We start from the raw sequence: 16893 nt of genomic DNA, 5'->3' as shown, positions 1-16893 counted from the left end.
ATGTATTCACTTATTCTTGTCCCTAACTGTGAATTTTAGTGATAAATAACACTTGTTCTACCGAGAAAAATATTTTGACACATCACATATGCAAAGTAGAGAATGGATAATGTCACTTTTAGATTTCGTATTTAAAACTTCAGGCTTACATATCCAATGGTGCAGATTTTGAAATTTGTAAGAACAATTTGTTTGTTTGTTTGTTTTTAAATAGAACTTGCTCTAGTTTTGTGACCTTGTGTACTTTTGAAATAAAATCCTGAAAGTAGTTCTCTGCCTCACTGTGTGGCTTTATTATGCCTTTTAAAAACTGTTGACTAAAACTTCAGTAAGTTACTCCTCCCTGCTTTCCTGCAGCAAGGTTTCCTTTTTTCCACTTGCACATCCTTTAAGCAGAAGGAATAAAGATGGCAAGGATCATACAATGGGCTGGGCATGGTGGCTCACACCTACAATCCTAGCACTCTGGGAGGCTGAGGGAGGTGGATTGCTTCAGCTCATGACTTTAAGATCAGCCTGAGCAAGAGTGAGACCCCCATCTCTAAAAAAAATAGAAAACTGAGGCAAGAGGGTCTACTCAAGCCCAAGAGTTGGATGTTATTGTGAGCTTATGATGACACCATGGCACTCTACCCAGGGTAACAGTTTGAGACTCTGTCTCAAAAAAAAAAAAATCATACCTTGATGAAAACATGTCAAAAATACATACATGGCTCAGCACCTGTGGCTCAAGCGGCAAAGGCGCCAGCCATATACACATGAGCTGGTGGGTTCAAATCCAGCCTGGGCCCACCAAACAATGACAGTTGCAACCAAAAAATAGCCGGGCGTTGCTGTGGGCACCTATAGTCCCAACTACTTGAGAAGCAGAAGCAGGAGAATCGCTTGAGCCCAGGAGTTGGCAGTTGCTGTGAGCTGTGATGCCACAGCACTCTACCCAGGGTGACAGCTTGAGGCTCTGTCTCAAAAAAATATATATATATGTATATATATTTACCCAGTCCTGTGTATTTATATGACAGTATATAATAATTGAGATTGAAACTTGTAAAGTTCCATGATCATTTCAGAATTTATAATATAAACTCAAGTTTTTCAGATGCATTTAAAATGTGCATGCTTGTATAAACAAACATCTGTCTTAGTCTGTTTCTAATGCTGTAACAAAATACCCTGGACTGGACTGTCGAGACATTGACAGATTTGGTGTCTGGAAAAGCCTTGCCCTCTACTTCTAAGATGGTGGTGCCTCTTGCTGTGTCCTCACATAGCAGAAGGGGGCAAAGGGGCTTGCTCTAACCTTTTTTTATAAGGGCACTCACTAATCTCATTCATGAAGGTAGAGCCTTCATGACTTGATCACACTGGGTGAATGTGAATTTAAGAGACACACACATTCAGACCATAGCAACATCCTGTGAGGGTTTATTTTAATTGACTCTAAACGTTCTCATAAAACAGGGATAGGCTATTAATGCCTCTGTAAGAAGACACATTGAGGAATATTTTATTTATACTAGGATTTCTCAGCTTTGACACTATTAACATTTTTGCCTATAAATGTTTTTGTAGAGGACTGTCTGGTGCTTTGTGGGATACTACATGTCTGGCATCACCCCTACCCCCCTGCACACTAGATGCCCCCATCTCTCCACCACCAAAGTTGTGACAGTAAAAAATGTCTCCAAACATTGCCAAATGTCTCCTGCGGGGGCGGGGGGGGGGGCAAATCACCTCTATTTGCGAACCACTGGTTTATTATACTCATGTCAGGTTTTTACTGGGGAGTAAACATGAACAGCACAGGATTTACAGTCAGGTGTGTTTGAATACCACTTACTACTAATTGCTTCACTTTGCCTCAAGTTTCCCAATGTTTAAAATGGTGATAAAAATACCTGCTTCAGGCTCGGCACCTTTAGCTCAAGCGGCTAAGGCACCAGCCACATACACCAGAGCTGGTGGGTTTGAATCCGGCCGGGGCCTGCCAAACAACAATGACAACTACAACCAAAATGTAATAGCTGGGCATTGTGGTGGGCACCTGTAGTCCCAGCTACTTGGGAGGCTGAGGCAAGAGAATCGCTTAAGCCCAAGAGTTGGAGGTTGCTGTGAGCTGAAATGCCACAGCACTTTACCCAGGGTGACAGCTTAAGGCACTGTCTCAAAAAAAAAAAAAAAAAAAACCTGCTTCACATGGGATGTTGGAAAATGTTAATGAGAGAGAAGCTGACATAATTATGAAAAAAATCTTTGTATTTACCCTTGATAGCTGGATTGCTGACTTTCTAAGGATTGAGATTACAGTAAATAAGAGAAACAATAATTTAATGCCTTTGATTTACACTATATTTTAATCTTGTAGCTTCAATGGCCAAGTCATATTTCTGGTTAATTAAATAACAAATGGCAAAGCTGATTATGTTGACCATACATTGAGTATGAAGTAACCTGTAAAAGCGCCATAATCTAAAGCAGTGCTTCTCAACCTTCCTAATGCCGCAACCCTTCATCAAATGTAATTTCAAATGCAGGAATGGCAACAGTTGAGGTCAGGAAGCTAGTCCTAGAAACTCACTTAGGATTTTTTTGCTGCTATGTCCAGAGTATTAAATCAAACATACATTGTCAGATGATTTTTAAAATTTTGCTAAATATTTGTAAAGGGGAAAGGAAGTTTCTACCTTGAAGTAACTGCACAAAAAGAAGCGATTAGGGTCTCCTTGATGATGCTTATTTAAAGAAGATTTCTGGAGCTGATGAACTGTGAAATAAATTTCAGTCTTGGGTAACCCAGGACTAGGTTCTTGATCGGTTTATTTCTCCTTTCCTACTGAGCTGTGGAAATTCTCTAATGGAAAATGGGAGAAGGTGGGAGAAGATAGAGAAAGTCAGGTACCAGTCCCTAGTGAAGTATTAGAAGTCGTTGCTATCTTGACTTGCCCTTCCCCAAGTCCTGCTCCCCAGTCCTAGTGATTGGTTGTCTTTAAATATATTAAAAACCACATCATCTGAACATGTCACAGAAGACTTCTCATGGTCCATTGTATTTCTTTATGGTTTATTTTTTCCACATCTCCAGACACACCTTTCTGTGATAGCCATATTTGACAGCCCACTGTAGTTTCATATTTTTTGTGAATGTGCAGTTTCCTCATTCAAGGAACGGCCCTTCATTATCTACCTGCCACCGTGCTCCACCATGGTTCTGGCATATTTAAAACTATGCTACTGATTGCTTGTTTTCCTGTTTAATTTTGTACCATAAATATTTTACCTATTGTTTAAAGTGTTTCATATTTATCCATTTGAATGGAGCATGATGTTTAATGAAGTTGATATTCCATAACTCATCATTTCCTTCTTTTTGGACCTAGAGATTGTTTCCAATTTTCTGTTATACATGTGTATGTAATATTGCATTCCTAGAGTCTTTTCCATTCTTTTGCAGTTTCAGAGCACAGGTATTAAAACAATGGGTTGTTAGGACAAAGGAACTTGTGGACTTTAAATGAAACCATGGTTTTTCACATTCCAGACCATTTCACAAGCTTTTTTTTTTAAATTGATGCAATCATTGCTAGGCAACAATTTAAGGAATCTGGTAAGGGAAAAAGTAAAGTTCTAGACCTAAAGTTATGGTTAAGAAAGCTTAACATGAAATCTAGCCTTTTGGTAAATTTTAAAGCATACAGTACAGTATTGTTATAGACATAATGTTTTCTAAATCTCTAGAACCATATTAATAAAATTAGCCCTTTGTGATATGAACAACTTATTTCCTTGGGTTATCATTTTTGATGTTTATGTTTGTCCTTTTCTGACTATGTAATCCTAATCCTTTTTAAATCCACCATCAGAGAAGCTATTTCCAAACCACTGATTCAACCTGACTTCTCTTTCCCTCTTTGAAATTGTACCCTCATTGGGAGCTGAGGGTCACGTGTCTTTTCACGTGTTTGTCTCCTCTAAATGTCAGATTTCTGAAAGGTAGAGACATCTTCAAGTCTAAATATTCAAACACACAAGATTCTCAGTAATCTCTGTTGGTGTTAATTGCAGCAGCTCTGTCTATGTTCATATCAAGCCATCACCAGTCACAGTGTGTGTCTCCTTACTTTTTTTGGTTTCTTCAAGTTGTTGGAATTTTTGTCAAGTGCAGTGTTACGGAATCAGCAAAAACTAAATTAATGAAGAAAGTGAGTTTCCTGCACTTGAAAAGATGTCTAGGTCACATGTTAGATCAGCTGTCACACACTATTCCAGGCTAAATGTTGGCTGCTGGCACTGTGTGCTTTCAATGTTGCTAAGTAGGACAGTGTTCCTCTCAGTCCCAGAACTGTCAACAGTGAGAAAATTTTTAGGGAACAGTAGAATGACCTTGTGATTCTAGAAGGAGAATGTGAAGGTAACAGCGACTGCAATTTGCAACCTGTTGGAAAATCATAGACCTCCAATATTCATCAGTCTTTTAATCTGATAAAGCGAGTGACATTTTTATGTGTTCAGAGAAACTACAGAACACAAAGTAAAATAATCATGTGAGAGGAAATGTAGTCTCTGCCTGGTCAACTAAAAGATGCTATCTGCTACGTTCACAACAAGGTAAAGATGCACTGTATAGTAGCCAACAGGACTTTGTCAACACGTGTATATATAGATTTGATTTAAACTTTTTTTGGGGGGGTTGGGGAAACAGTTTCAGTCTGCTGTTCTGGGTAGAGTCCCATGGCATCATCATAGCTCACAGCAATCTCAAACTCTGATCCTCTCGTCTCAGCCTCCCAAATAGCAGAGACTGCAGGTGCCCACTACAACGCTCAGCTTGTTTTTCTATTTTTAGTAGAGACAGGGTCTCGCTCTCACTTAAACTGGTTTTGAACTCCTGGCTCAAGCAATTTACCCATCTCGGCCTATCAGAGTGTTAAGATTACTGGCATGAGCCACTGTGTCCGACCTGATTTAAACTTCTTACAAAATTATGGGCAAAAGATGTGTGTGTGATACAGCTAAGTCAAGAAACTTACATAGCAGTTCAAGTTCTGCCAAAAAAGAAAAGATAGATCTATAGGCTATTTTTAAATGTCAAAATGAAGACAATTTTTTTTTTTATTATTAAGGTCTTGCAAATCTGAAAGTTAAAAGTCCTGCTTCCAAGATAATGGCTTGAATAAAGCAAGAGTAGGGAACAGAAGTTTGGGAAAGAAAATGCTTATGCAATGACAGCATTTTAGAGGTAGGTTGGTTGGTTTTTAAACCAGATACAGATGAGCTATAATCATTATGAAAGACACAGAACAAAAATATTACTATATAATTCTTGATGTTATCTAGTTTGGTATCATTTTAGGAAAATAAAGACTTAGAAAGGTTTTGATTTGCAAAGGCAACACAGAAACAGAATCCTGTCTCTTAATTCCTGGTTAAGTATTTTTCTAGGAACTTTTGGCGGTCCAGACCCCAAGAGAACTATATGCCAGGAAAGAAGAAAGAAGAGTTAAAAGTGTCAGCCACACCGGTCAGGGAGAAGGCCAATGGCAGGATAGCTGAGGAACCATTCCCTCTCAAACATGGTCACGTACAGCTGCAGACTCTTCTGATGCCCATCGACACCCCAGTGGGGTGTGTGTTTGATGGGAGTCTACTTTTTGTTGAGCAGCAACTGTCCATGCTTGTTATACCATGATTACATATTTAATAGTTCCTAACAACTACACTAGACATGGTGAAAATAGCACTGAGGAAAACAAAAACCTGATTCTCCTGTCACTTTGCTTCAAAAGTATATTAAGTTTTAACTCTACTCACTGCAAAGAAATCAAACTTTAAATAAGGATCCATATATTATGGGTAAAAATGATAGAGAAAACACAGATAGTACACCTAGCAATAGACCTGTATTTTTAGAAAAATTCTTAACTCTTTACATCAAAAATGTGGTGACTGAACGTACATTGATATATTTTAAACATTTAAAAGGTTTAAGGGATGTACATTCTTAATGAATTCCCACTTAACGTTTTGATGGCCAGTCCTGACTGTCAGGAAAGAGGGACTGTACTATAAACCGGCATGCCAAATCCTTATGTCACATCCTTTATTTTGTCTCTTGTACATCCTCCTAGATTTGTAAGTATAAAATACCACAAATGCTATTTTTTTTTTTTTTTTTGAGACAGTCTCACTTTTGTCACCCTTGGTAGAGTGCTCTGGCATCATAGCTCTCAGCAACCTCAAACTCTTGGACTTAAGTGATTCTCTTGGCTCAGCCTCCCAAGTAGCTGGGACTACAAATGCCTGCCACAACACCGGCTATTTTTAGAGATGGGGGTCTCACTCTTGCTCAGGCTGGTCTCGAATCTGTGAGCTCAGGCAATCCACCCACCTCGGCCTCCCAGAGTGCTAAGATTACAGGTGTGAGCCACCGAGTCTGGCCTACAAATGCTATTTTCAAAATTATTTACCAAAGGATCTTAGATATCAATATTAGCTTTTTGGGTAGAGTGCAGTAGTGTCACACACCTCACAGCAACCTCCAACTCCTAGGCTAAGGCGATTCTCTCACTCAGCCTCCCAAGTAGCTAGGACTACAGGTGCTTGCCACAATGCCCGGCTATTTTTTGTTGCAGTTTGGCCAAGGTGGGGTTTGAACCCGCAACCCTTGGTATATGGGGCCAGCTGAGCCACAGGCGCCGCCCTCACTAAGCATTATTCAGAATATTATTTCTTGTTTTTTTTTTTTTAGACAGTCTCACTTTGTTGCTTACACTGAAGTGCAATCCTTGCTCACTGTAACCTCAAAGGCACATACCACTACATCTGAGCAATTTTTTTTTATTTTTCTAGAGATGGGGTTTATCTCACCAGGCTGGTCTGGAACCACTGGTCTTATCTCCCACCTTGGACTCCCAAAGTGCTGAGAATATAAGTTGCCATGAGCCACCATCTCCTCTATCTTTTGATCTGCACCCTTTATTAGCCCTGTATTCTAAATATTTGTGCCTTTTTTCCTTAATGGCAGCTTTACTGACCCATTAGTCTAGACATGTGTAGGTTTTTTTCTATACACATACAAGAGTAGAAGGAACTGAATGTCATGTCTTCCATGTTTCTCTGTCTCTTCCTCTCTCATACACACATGCACCCAGCTAAGAGAATTAGGGGGTTACAATTAACCAGACAAAAAAGAAATACAAAACAGATTTCAGTTCGTGATAATGCAAATGACAAAATTGAATTTTATATTTTCCATATTCCAGTTACTTGAGAACTAAGCTCAAAATTTTCTTTACAAGAAATGCTTGATGATCTGTAAGATGCAAAAACAATGGGGTTTTTTGTTTGTTTTTTTTGAGACAGAGTTTTACTTTGTCGCCCTTGGTAGACTGCTGTGGCATCACAGCTCACAGCAACCTCCAGCTCTTGCGCTTAGGTGATTCTCTTGCCTCAGCCTCTTGAGTAGCTGGGACTACAGGCACCCACCAGAATGCCTGGCTATGCTATTTTTTTGTTGCAGTTTGGCTGGGGCCAGGCCTGAACCCACCACCCTTGGTATATGGGGCGGGTGCCCTGCTCACTGAGCCACAGGCACCGCCCAACAATGTTTGTTTTTTCTATTAAATTTAGTGAAGCAAATGGTCAATCACACTGATTTTTACATCTAATTAGTTTGACTTTAAAACATTGTCTATATGTGAATTCAAAAAGTTGGCAGTTCTATTATGAGATTAACTTTTATTTCTGGACTTCAAAGGAATACTTCTTAACATCATCACTGGTGTTATACATTGATACATGACTGAAAAGATACTCCGAAAAGAGAGCTGTATATTAAAAACTAATATTAAAGAGTGGTTAAATCAGTTAAAGCACACATATATGAATACTATGAAACTATTAAAAATCAGGTTTTAGAAAAATATCAATAACTTAAGAAGCTATTCTATGTTTTCAAATTCTATGATCATAAAATTCATATCATAGGAACAGCATAGGAGTATATAAAGTATATACTCAAGTAAAAGTTCCCTCATCCATTAAAATATTCAGTGCTATCACTGCTGAAGGAATGACAGGTGATTTTAATTATGTCTTCGTGTATTTAATTTTTACCCTAAGGAAATAATACTTTTATTAACAAAAAATAATTTGAATAAAGAAAAGTTTGTTGTATGTAACTATGGCATAATTAAAAATTTCCATTATCAATGGTAAATTTCTACATGTAGATTCATAGAAAAGGCAGAGACTTCAATTTATAACCACTAACACTTTTCATTTAGAAAGATTATTTTTTGCAAATAAAACTTCTACTTTTGAAGTCAGAACATATGTGATCCCTCTTGTGGCCAAAAATATTTATACTTGATTTTTTCCTTTTCATTGAAATCTGGTCTAAACCAAAAGAATATCAAAATGACATCTATTTTATTGCTTTCCTTGATTTATAAATGACAAAAATTAATGCTCACACACTATTGTTTTTAAGTATAACCACTAATTAACTTCCCAACCTTCTATCTAGCTCCTAAGAGCATGTGTCCTGGGCTCACATACTGCCTGGGTTTTGTTAAATTACCTGAGGCAACTTACTTGAGTGCTCAGAGACTCAAGTTTCCTTATGTGTAAAGTGAAGATAACACTAGAACATACATAGGTTTATCACAAAATAAAAAGCACAGTACTTAATTTCTATTTAGCTTTGTAAAATACTTTGTAAGTATATGCATACATAAGAACTATAAGGATGGCAATTATCCTCTGATAAATCTAAGTGGGGTTTGGGTTTTTTTGTGAGACAGAATTTTACTCTGCCCCCCCTGGCTAGAATGCCATGGCCTCAGCCTAGATCACAGCAACTTCAAACTCCTGAGCTTAAGCAATCCTCCTGTCTTAGCCTCCTGAGTAGGTGGGACTACAGGTATATATGTGACACACGAGGCTAATTTTTGTGTTTTTAGTAGAAATGGGGTCTGACTTTGCTAGGCTGGTCTCAAACTCCTAAGTTCATCCACCTTTGCTCCCAGACTGCTAAGATTAAAGGTGTGAGCCATGACCAGCCACATCCTTACTTTTTAAAAAAGTTTTATTTTTAATTATTATGGGTACATAATTATCCTTACTTTCCATATTCACTTTTATTCTTCTCATACCTCATGTAAATATATTTATTGATCATTTGATACTTGCCAGGTACTAGAGTATTTTACATTAATCCTCTCATCTCATTTTATAATAAACTTATTATTTTATTATTATCCTCACTTTTTGCTTTCACCCCTCAGAATATCAGACATTTTTTTGCATATCAACATAGCTCATATTTTTATCAGTCTCATATTAGAAAGTATGAATGAATTATCTTTCATTATTACAAATAATGCTGCAGCAAGCATTCTTACATATCAGTTGTTTTTTTTTTGAGACGGAGCCTCAAGCTATCCCCCTGGGTAGAGTGCCATGGCATCACGCTCACAGCAACCTCCAACTCCTGGGCTCAAGCAAGTCTCCTGCCTCAGCCTCCCAAGTAGCTGGGACTACAGGCGCCGGCCACAACGCCTGGCCATTTTTTGGTTGCAGCCATCATTGTTGTTTGGCGGGCCTGGGCTGGGGATCCGAACCCGCCACCTTAGGTGTATGTGGCTGGCGCCTTAGCAGCTTGAGCCACAGGCGCCGAGTTACGTATCAGTTGTTTTTTAAGAGACAGTCTCACTTTGTCGCCCTCAGTAGAGTGCTGTGGTCATGGTGTCACAGCTCACAGCAACCTCCAGCTCTTGGGCTTAGGCGATTCTCTTGCCTCAGCCTCTGGAGTAGCTGGGACTATAGGCCCCCGCCACAATGCCTGGCTATTTTTTGTTACAGTTTGGCAGGGGCCGGCACCCTGACTGACTGAGCCACAGGCGCTGCCCTGCATGTCAGTTTTTATACAGTTGTGGAAGTATTTCCGTAGTCTATCTTTTGCATATACAAAAGTGGAATTACTGGGTAATAACATTTTTTACACATTAACATTTTTTTCTTGCATTGTCAAGTTGCCTTCCAAGAAGAAAGTAAACCAATCTCTGCAATATATTAGCTGAAAAATGGCATTTCATATTCTTGACTTACCTTGCCAATAGTGTCATTAACATGTCTTTTAATTTGTTTTTAGACATTTATATTACTTTATTGATTTTGCTGTCCCAAATAATGTAATTACATATAGAACCTTTTGTATACAGAAATTTTAATTCATTTTTTTATACATTTTGTGAAGATATAAATTATTTTTCTTAATTCCAAATCACCAATCTTCTACTATGGGCAAGATTTTCCATGTTTCCTCTAAATACTTTCATAATTTATATTATTTCTTTAAATCTGAAATTTGTTTTTATAAGAGATTGACTTTTAAAAACATGGATAGCCAAATAGCTCACTATTAATTTTTTCATTAGTGAATTCTTTAATTTGAAAAGCCACATTTATCAAAAAAACTTATGCATATAAATGTTTCTGGTTTATATCTCTACTTGTTGCCCTGTTGTATCAGTTCATTCTTATGTTATACTTTAGAATATACCTTAATAAATCATGCAAAAAACAACATTCTTCAATCATTGTTCTTTTTTAAAAAGTTCTTGGATAGCCTTGAAAATTTCTTTTAAAAAAGTATTGGTAATTCTTAACATTCTTCCATGTAAACTTAAAATCAGGCTTTCTAATTACATAAAATTGCATTCAGATTTTTATTATGACTTATATTTTTATATGTTAATTTGTAGAAAAGTTTTTATAATATTGAATCCATTTACAAATATAGTATATTCTTCTATTCAGTTTTTTACTTTCATCTTTTATCAAGTTTTTATAATTTTTTCTTCTCCATGGGACTCATTCCTTTCTGTTGTTAAAGGTTATTTCTGGATATTTAATACTTTTCCTTATAGAGGTATTTCTTCTCCACAAAGTGGGGAAATTACATTTTTCCCATGTAATTAATATATACAACTAGGAACACTAGGGGAAAAGTACATAAAACCATAAGCCTGTTACAAGCATTTCTTATTTTGGAATATTTCCCTCTAGACACAGTTTCATCACACAAAATTTTTTAACCATATTACAGTCATTTAATTCAGAAATATAAGACTGCCCATGAAACATACATGCAATTTGAATACCAGTGGTGTATATAGTATTTCTAGCTGCTAAAAATTAATCCAGCAAACTTGTTTTAAATCAAGTCCTTCCAAAAAGTGTTCCCTTTTTATCCCTCTTGTAACAAACTAATAATACTTAGTATAAAAATTTAAACACTGAATTGCAGAAAGTGGAAAACTAAAATTCTCTATATTGGCCCTTCCCCTGCCTCTGAGAATACTACTGGCCAACAATTTGTTACTTATTTTTCTAGGTAATTCTGGCACTGTTTTAAACTTAACACTTTTCTTTCCCCCATTTTTCTTTTTTTTTTTTTTTTTGGTTGCATGTCATTACAAATTGATCTACTCTTTCCCTGCCACCCCATGGCTACATGGTATTTTCCACAGTATTTCCTTAAGTAGATGTTCAAACTTTATTTAACTGTTCATCTGTTAGTAGTTAATTGAGGTTCTGTTGTTTTTGCATGCAAAACAATTTTGCAACGAACACTTTTACATAGATAATCGCCCTCTTGTTTGAGTACTTCTGTAGATAACATTCTAGAAATAACAGTTGCTTAATTAAAGGATATGCACTTCAAAAAGGTGTAACTTTCTTCCTCTTTAAATTTATACTGACACTGCCTATGACTGCTTCCTCACATACCCTCACCAATGCCGGGCATTATTAAAGTTCACACATTTATTAGTCATGACGCTAAGTGTACAGAGCTGATCCAATAAACCTTTTAGTTTAGAAGTGCTTTTTACCCATACTCCATATAGAGTCAAACTTTATACGTTAAGTATGTATGTACACATAAATAAAATGATAAAGTTTTTTAACCACGTTATGACTGTCTAAATCGTAACAGGTGGTCTTTTCAAGTCCTATGGAATTTAATCAGAAGTTTCCCATGATTATGTTTCTAGCTATTTATTTTTTTCCTTTTGAGACAGAGTCTCACTATGTCACCCTTGGTAGAGTGCTGCAGTATCACAGCTCACAGTAACTTCAAAGTCTTGGGGTTAAGTGATTCTCTTACATCAGCCCCCTGAGTAGCTGGAACTAGAGGCACCCGCCACAATCTTAACTTTTATGGAAGTCATTTTTGCAGCTAACTATTCTTTACAGGACAGAAACAAATCCAATATTTTTATTTGTGCTGATTGTGTGCTTTCTGGCATAGACATCAAACTACCCTCATTTTAGTGATGTATCTGTTAAAAGCAGTAATGGTGAATTTGCTTTGGATAAAGGGTTTAAATGGTGCTTCAATTTTGGTCCTTATGGTATCCTTAAAACTAAGTATGAACAACAAAGGAACATGAAAGACAACCTAATGCTATTAAATTGGGAGGTGAGTGATGGTTTCTATAACCAATCAAGTGTAGCCATTTAAATAGGAATTGTATGAACCTTCCCTATAACTAGTACTTGTGTGACAACTTCCCAGTATGGTAAGTCTATGCCATAAAGTGCCATATTGTTGTGAGCTTCTGCTCCCTTCCCCTCCTCCCATTCCCCACTCTACGGGAAAGCTTCTCCCTCCGCTTCCTCCCAATCCCCCTGCCCTACAGGCAAGCTGTTCCCTCCCCCCACCCCGCAACCTCCTGCCCTCTCCCATTCCCCGGCCCCTCCACCCCTCCGCTCTATCGGCTTTTCCCAGCCATGTTCCCTTGCTCTCAAGAATTCAAAGAGGCAAGGAAAGTCCCAAGTTTTACTACCACCAGGTTCTCAGCAGGTGAACAAAGGTAGAGAACTCACCTGGGCCTAATTGATTACTGTAACCATTGTGATCTAAGATGTATCCATTGATTAATTACCATTGTACAATCATAACTATTGTGATCTAAGATGTATCCATTAATCAGTTATATAATTGTAACCATTGTGATTTGAAACGTAACCATTGACAACCAAACTGTAACCCTGCCAATGACAACGCACCACATTCCCCCCTCCTGCTCACTTAAGCTCCGCAGAGAAAAATGGTATAAAAGACAGAAAACCCTGCATTTCGGGGGCGCTTGTCTTAGTACAACAGCCCCCCTGTGCAGGTGTGATTAAAATCACTAATTATTTGCATCAGTGTGGGTTTATTTTTCCAGGTCCTCTAGGTCTTTTCAATGTGTAATGCAGAGATGCTTTTTTTTTTTTTTAATTTATAAAAGAAATTTGGCTCACAGTTCTACAGGTTGTGTAAGAAGTGAGATGTTAGGCGGTGCCTGTGGCTCAAAGGAGTAGGGCGCCGGCCCCATAGGCCGGAGGTGGCAGATTCAAATGCAGCCCCGGCCAAAAACAGCAAAAAAAAAAAAGAAAGAAAGAAAGAAAAAGCAAGAACAACAAGAAGTGAGATGTTGGCATCTACACCTGGTGAGGGCTTCAGGAAGCTTACACTCAGAGCAAGAAGCAAGGGAAAAAGAGGAGGTGGTGCCAGGCTCTTTTTAACAATTGCTTCTCCAAGAAACTAAGGACTCATAAACTCCCTCAAGAATGGCAGGAAGCCATTCATGAGGGATTTGCCCTCATGACCAAAACACTTCCAAGGCAGAGATACATTTGCCTTCTCTAAGAACCTAATAATGTTACTCCTTCACAAACAGGAATACACATTCCAGAGAAATACATGGAAAAATTTGGCACAAAGTGTACTAAAACATTGTACATCATCTTAAATTGCCATATATTTGACAACTAAGAAAAACAAGTTAAAGACCATGCTAAGTAAACTTAAGTATTACTATTACTAATACCCTGTGTTACTTATTTATCTTTCCACTTGACCAATCATTGGTACAGCCTGCTTTGTCATCTCAATCAAGTCTACTGCAATTTCATTTCTAGTTCAAGCCAATAAAATTGCTATCAAATTGTCAGCTCTCTTTTCAGAAATATCTGAATAGTATGTAACAAGGGAGAAGATCAAGGATTTATTAGAGGTTAATCAATAGATAGTTTAACATCTTGTGTTCTCATTTACTTAATATAATCTTTGTATTGGTTCCTTTTTTCTCTTTCTTTTTTTTTTTTTTTTTTTTTTTGAGACAGAGCCTCAAGCTATTGGCCTGGGTAGAGTGCTGTGGCATCACAGCTCTTAGCAACCTCCAACTCCTGGGCTTAAGCGATTCTCTTGCCTCAGCCTCCCAGGCGCCCACCACAACGCCTAGCCATTTTTTGGTTATAGTTGTCCATTGTTGCTTGGCAGGCCCAGGCTGGATTTGAACCCGCCAGCTCTGGTGTATATGGCTAGCACTTTAGCTGCTTGAGCTATAGGCGCTGAGCCTGGTTCCTTTTTTCAAATCTTGGTCTGATACTGATTCACAAGTTTTGAGATTTAACAGATTTCACAACTAACAAACTGAAGCTGGAGCCAACATATCACAGAGCATGGGCTTTAAAAAAGCGTAACTTGGTTTTAAGTCAGAGCTTCATTACTTAGCTTTTTGTGACCTTGGGCTTTTAAAACCTACCTCAAGTGGCTTTTAGGAGGCAGTATTAAATAAGCTTTCAGCACATAGTAATAAAAACAAGAATTTATTGTTTACCATTATCTGAAAAACAGATAATAACGGACAGAATAAGCTAATAAGATAATAAGATAATAAGCAGACAGAATAACCGCTGTACAAGGTAAAATTAACATGTTTATAAGGTTTTATCTTCTGTCCAATCATCAAATAAGAAAGTATCATATACCTATCATAGCTAAGTAGAACTCAACCTAAATAATGGTATAGTATAATATGATAGTATAATGCTATACTATCTTAGGTTGAAATCATAATTTACTATAAAGTTAAATACTTTTAAGATATTACACTAAAAAAACAAAAATATGCACTTTAGTATTGATGTAATAGAACTTACCCCCAAAATTTGTATTTTTCAAAATCCATGTCCAAGTTTAACCTCTAAAATTAGAGCTTTGCAGTTATGCCTACAAATATAAAATAAAATGATGTATTAAAACAAATTATCTTCATTGTTCAGTGACAAACCACTCCTGCCTGAAATGGCCTGATAAGGTTTTTAAGTTGAAATTATATAGCCATGTTTTGTCCTCATTATGGTAATCTTTGAGTAGTCTAAGGGAGATAGACTTATAGACATAACTCCTAGAGTCATAATTAGTAATAACCATTAAAAAGGTTTTAATGGTTTTTGTACCACATTCTTAGTAGAATTTAAGAGCCAACTGCTGGAGAATGATGGTTTTGTTAGGGATAGATTAGAAAAGCCATACTGGCTCGGTGCCTGTGGCTCAAGCGGCTAAGGCGCCAGCCACATACACCTAAGGTGGCGGGTTCGAATCCCCAGCCCGCCAAACAACACGGACGGCTGCAACCCAAAAATGGCCAGGTGTTGTGGCGGGCGCCTGTGGTCCCAGCTACTTGGGAGGCTGAGGCAGGAGACTCGCTTGAGCCCAGGAGTTGGAGGTTGCTGTGAGTGTGATGCCATGGCACTCTACCCAGGGGGACAGCTTGAGGCTCCGTCTCACAAAAATAAAAAAAAATAAAAAAATAAAAAAAAGAAAAGCCATACTGATGAGAACTTTCTTTTGCTTTAAATACATTTTAGAACAATGTGGTGGATGGATAAGTCAATAAGGGCAGAATCTTCTGTAGGTAGTACATCCTCCTGTACGTAGTCAAATTCAAGTAATATTTTTGATCAATGGTTGGCTAAATCTATAAATATGAAACCTCCACATACAGAGGGCCAACTTACCTATAGCATAAATAAATACTGTATGCCAACTTCATGATTAAAAATACTTGAAACTTTCCAACTTTATGCCAGTTACCTACAAATCTCTTATTACCACAAAACTCTCTAGGACCCATAGGAAACAGTGTATTGACTTTCATGGTTATTTTTTTTTAACTTAAATAAAACTAATTTCCTTTGTGTTACCAATTACTCCTGTGAAAATACGCCGAAATCTGAATAGGCATTCACTGTAGATTTCCAGCACTATAGATTTCCAACAAAAGTGAGTATTATGGTTTAGAAATATGTTGAAAGTTACATATGGCTTAACAAAGAGTACATTAACATTAAACCCAAAAGTCTCTAAGTTTTAAAAATGAGTTTTCTGATGAAGTTGCAACTTTTTAAATACCACTTTAAAAACTGACCTCACACTTTAATCCCACTGAGCTATACCTAAATGATTTATGTACTTTTCTGTATTTTATACTTAATAAAATGTTTAAAAAATTTAGATAGCCAAGGCCAATTATTTTATTGGCAAGTTATGATTTTTCTGATATGTCAGATAATTTAAGACTGGAAATGTAAAGACAAAGGTGATGAAAAAAAGTACTGCTAATCTTAGTTTTTTTAATTTACCTCTTGGAAAAGTCCAGACTCTTACAGAGATATCTCTTTTTTTCTTTTTGTAGTTCAAATACGCTTACAAGACTGATGGGATTACAGTGGTTTAAATATGAAGGACTACTGAAGAATCTCAAGTACTGTATTATTTGGCTTTATTTTAGACTTCTAGTAAAGACTTACATGGTTTTTCAAAAAATAACAAAACACAGAGATTGAAGAGGCTATAAAAACATTTTTCTGTTTTCTGCAATGGCATTAGACATGTAAGTCAGATGTCTTATCAAAATTAGTATAGGACAGATTTCTGTTTCAAAAAATCATATGGGGGGGCAGAGGCAAATGGCAGACTGAAGCCAGCTTTCCACAGAGGCTCCTGTCCAGGAGAGTTAAAAGATAGAAGTTTAGCAAGTAAGCCGATGGTATGGA

At 37.3% G+C, this 16893-nt stretch overlaps 1 protein-coding gene across 1 annotated transcript in view; it reads left to right on the top strand.

The window, feature by feature from the left end:
• CXADR (CXADR, Ig-like cell adhesion molecule) overlaps window positions 1-16864 on the top strand; it is a 71335-nt gene extending 54471 nt beyond the window's left edge. Inside the window, exon 8 of the mRNA XM_023509715.1 lies at window positions 16533-16864. Coding sequence (XP_023365483.1) covers window positions 16533-16574 — 42 coding nt within the window. The 3' untranslated portion in view covers window positions 16575-16864. The remainder of the gene's footprint in view (window positions 1-16532) is intronic.
• The last annotated feature ends 29 nt before the right edge of the window (window positions 16865-16893 follow it).

The sequence above is a fragment of the Otolemur garnettii genome, unplaced genomic scaffold (genome assembly GCF_000181295.1).
Source record: "Otolemur garnettii isolate 467f Iridium unplaced genomic scaffold, OtoGar3 scaffold00009, whole genome shotgun sequence".
NCBI classification, from domain to species: Eukaryota; Metazoa; Chordata; class Mammalia; order Primates; family Galagidae; genus Otolemur; species Otolemur garnettii.
Note: the sequence above shows the minus strand (reverse complement) of the source record. Positions and strands in the feature narration are given on the sequence as shown.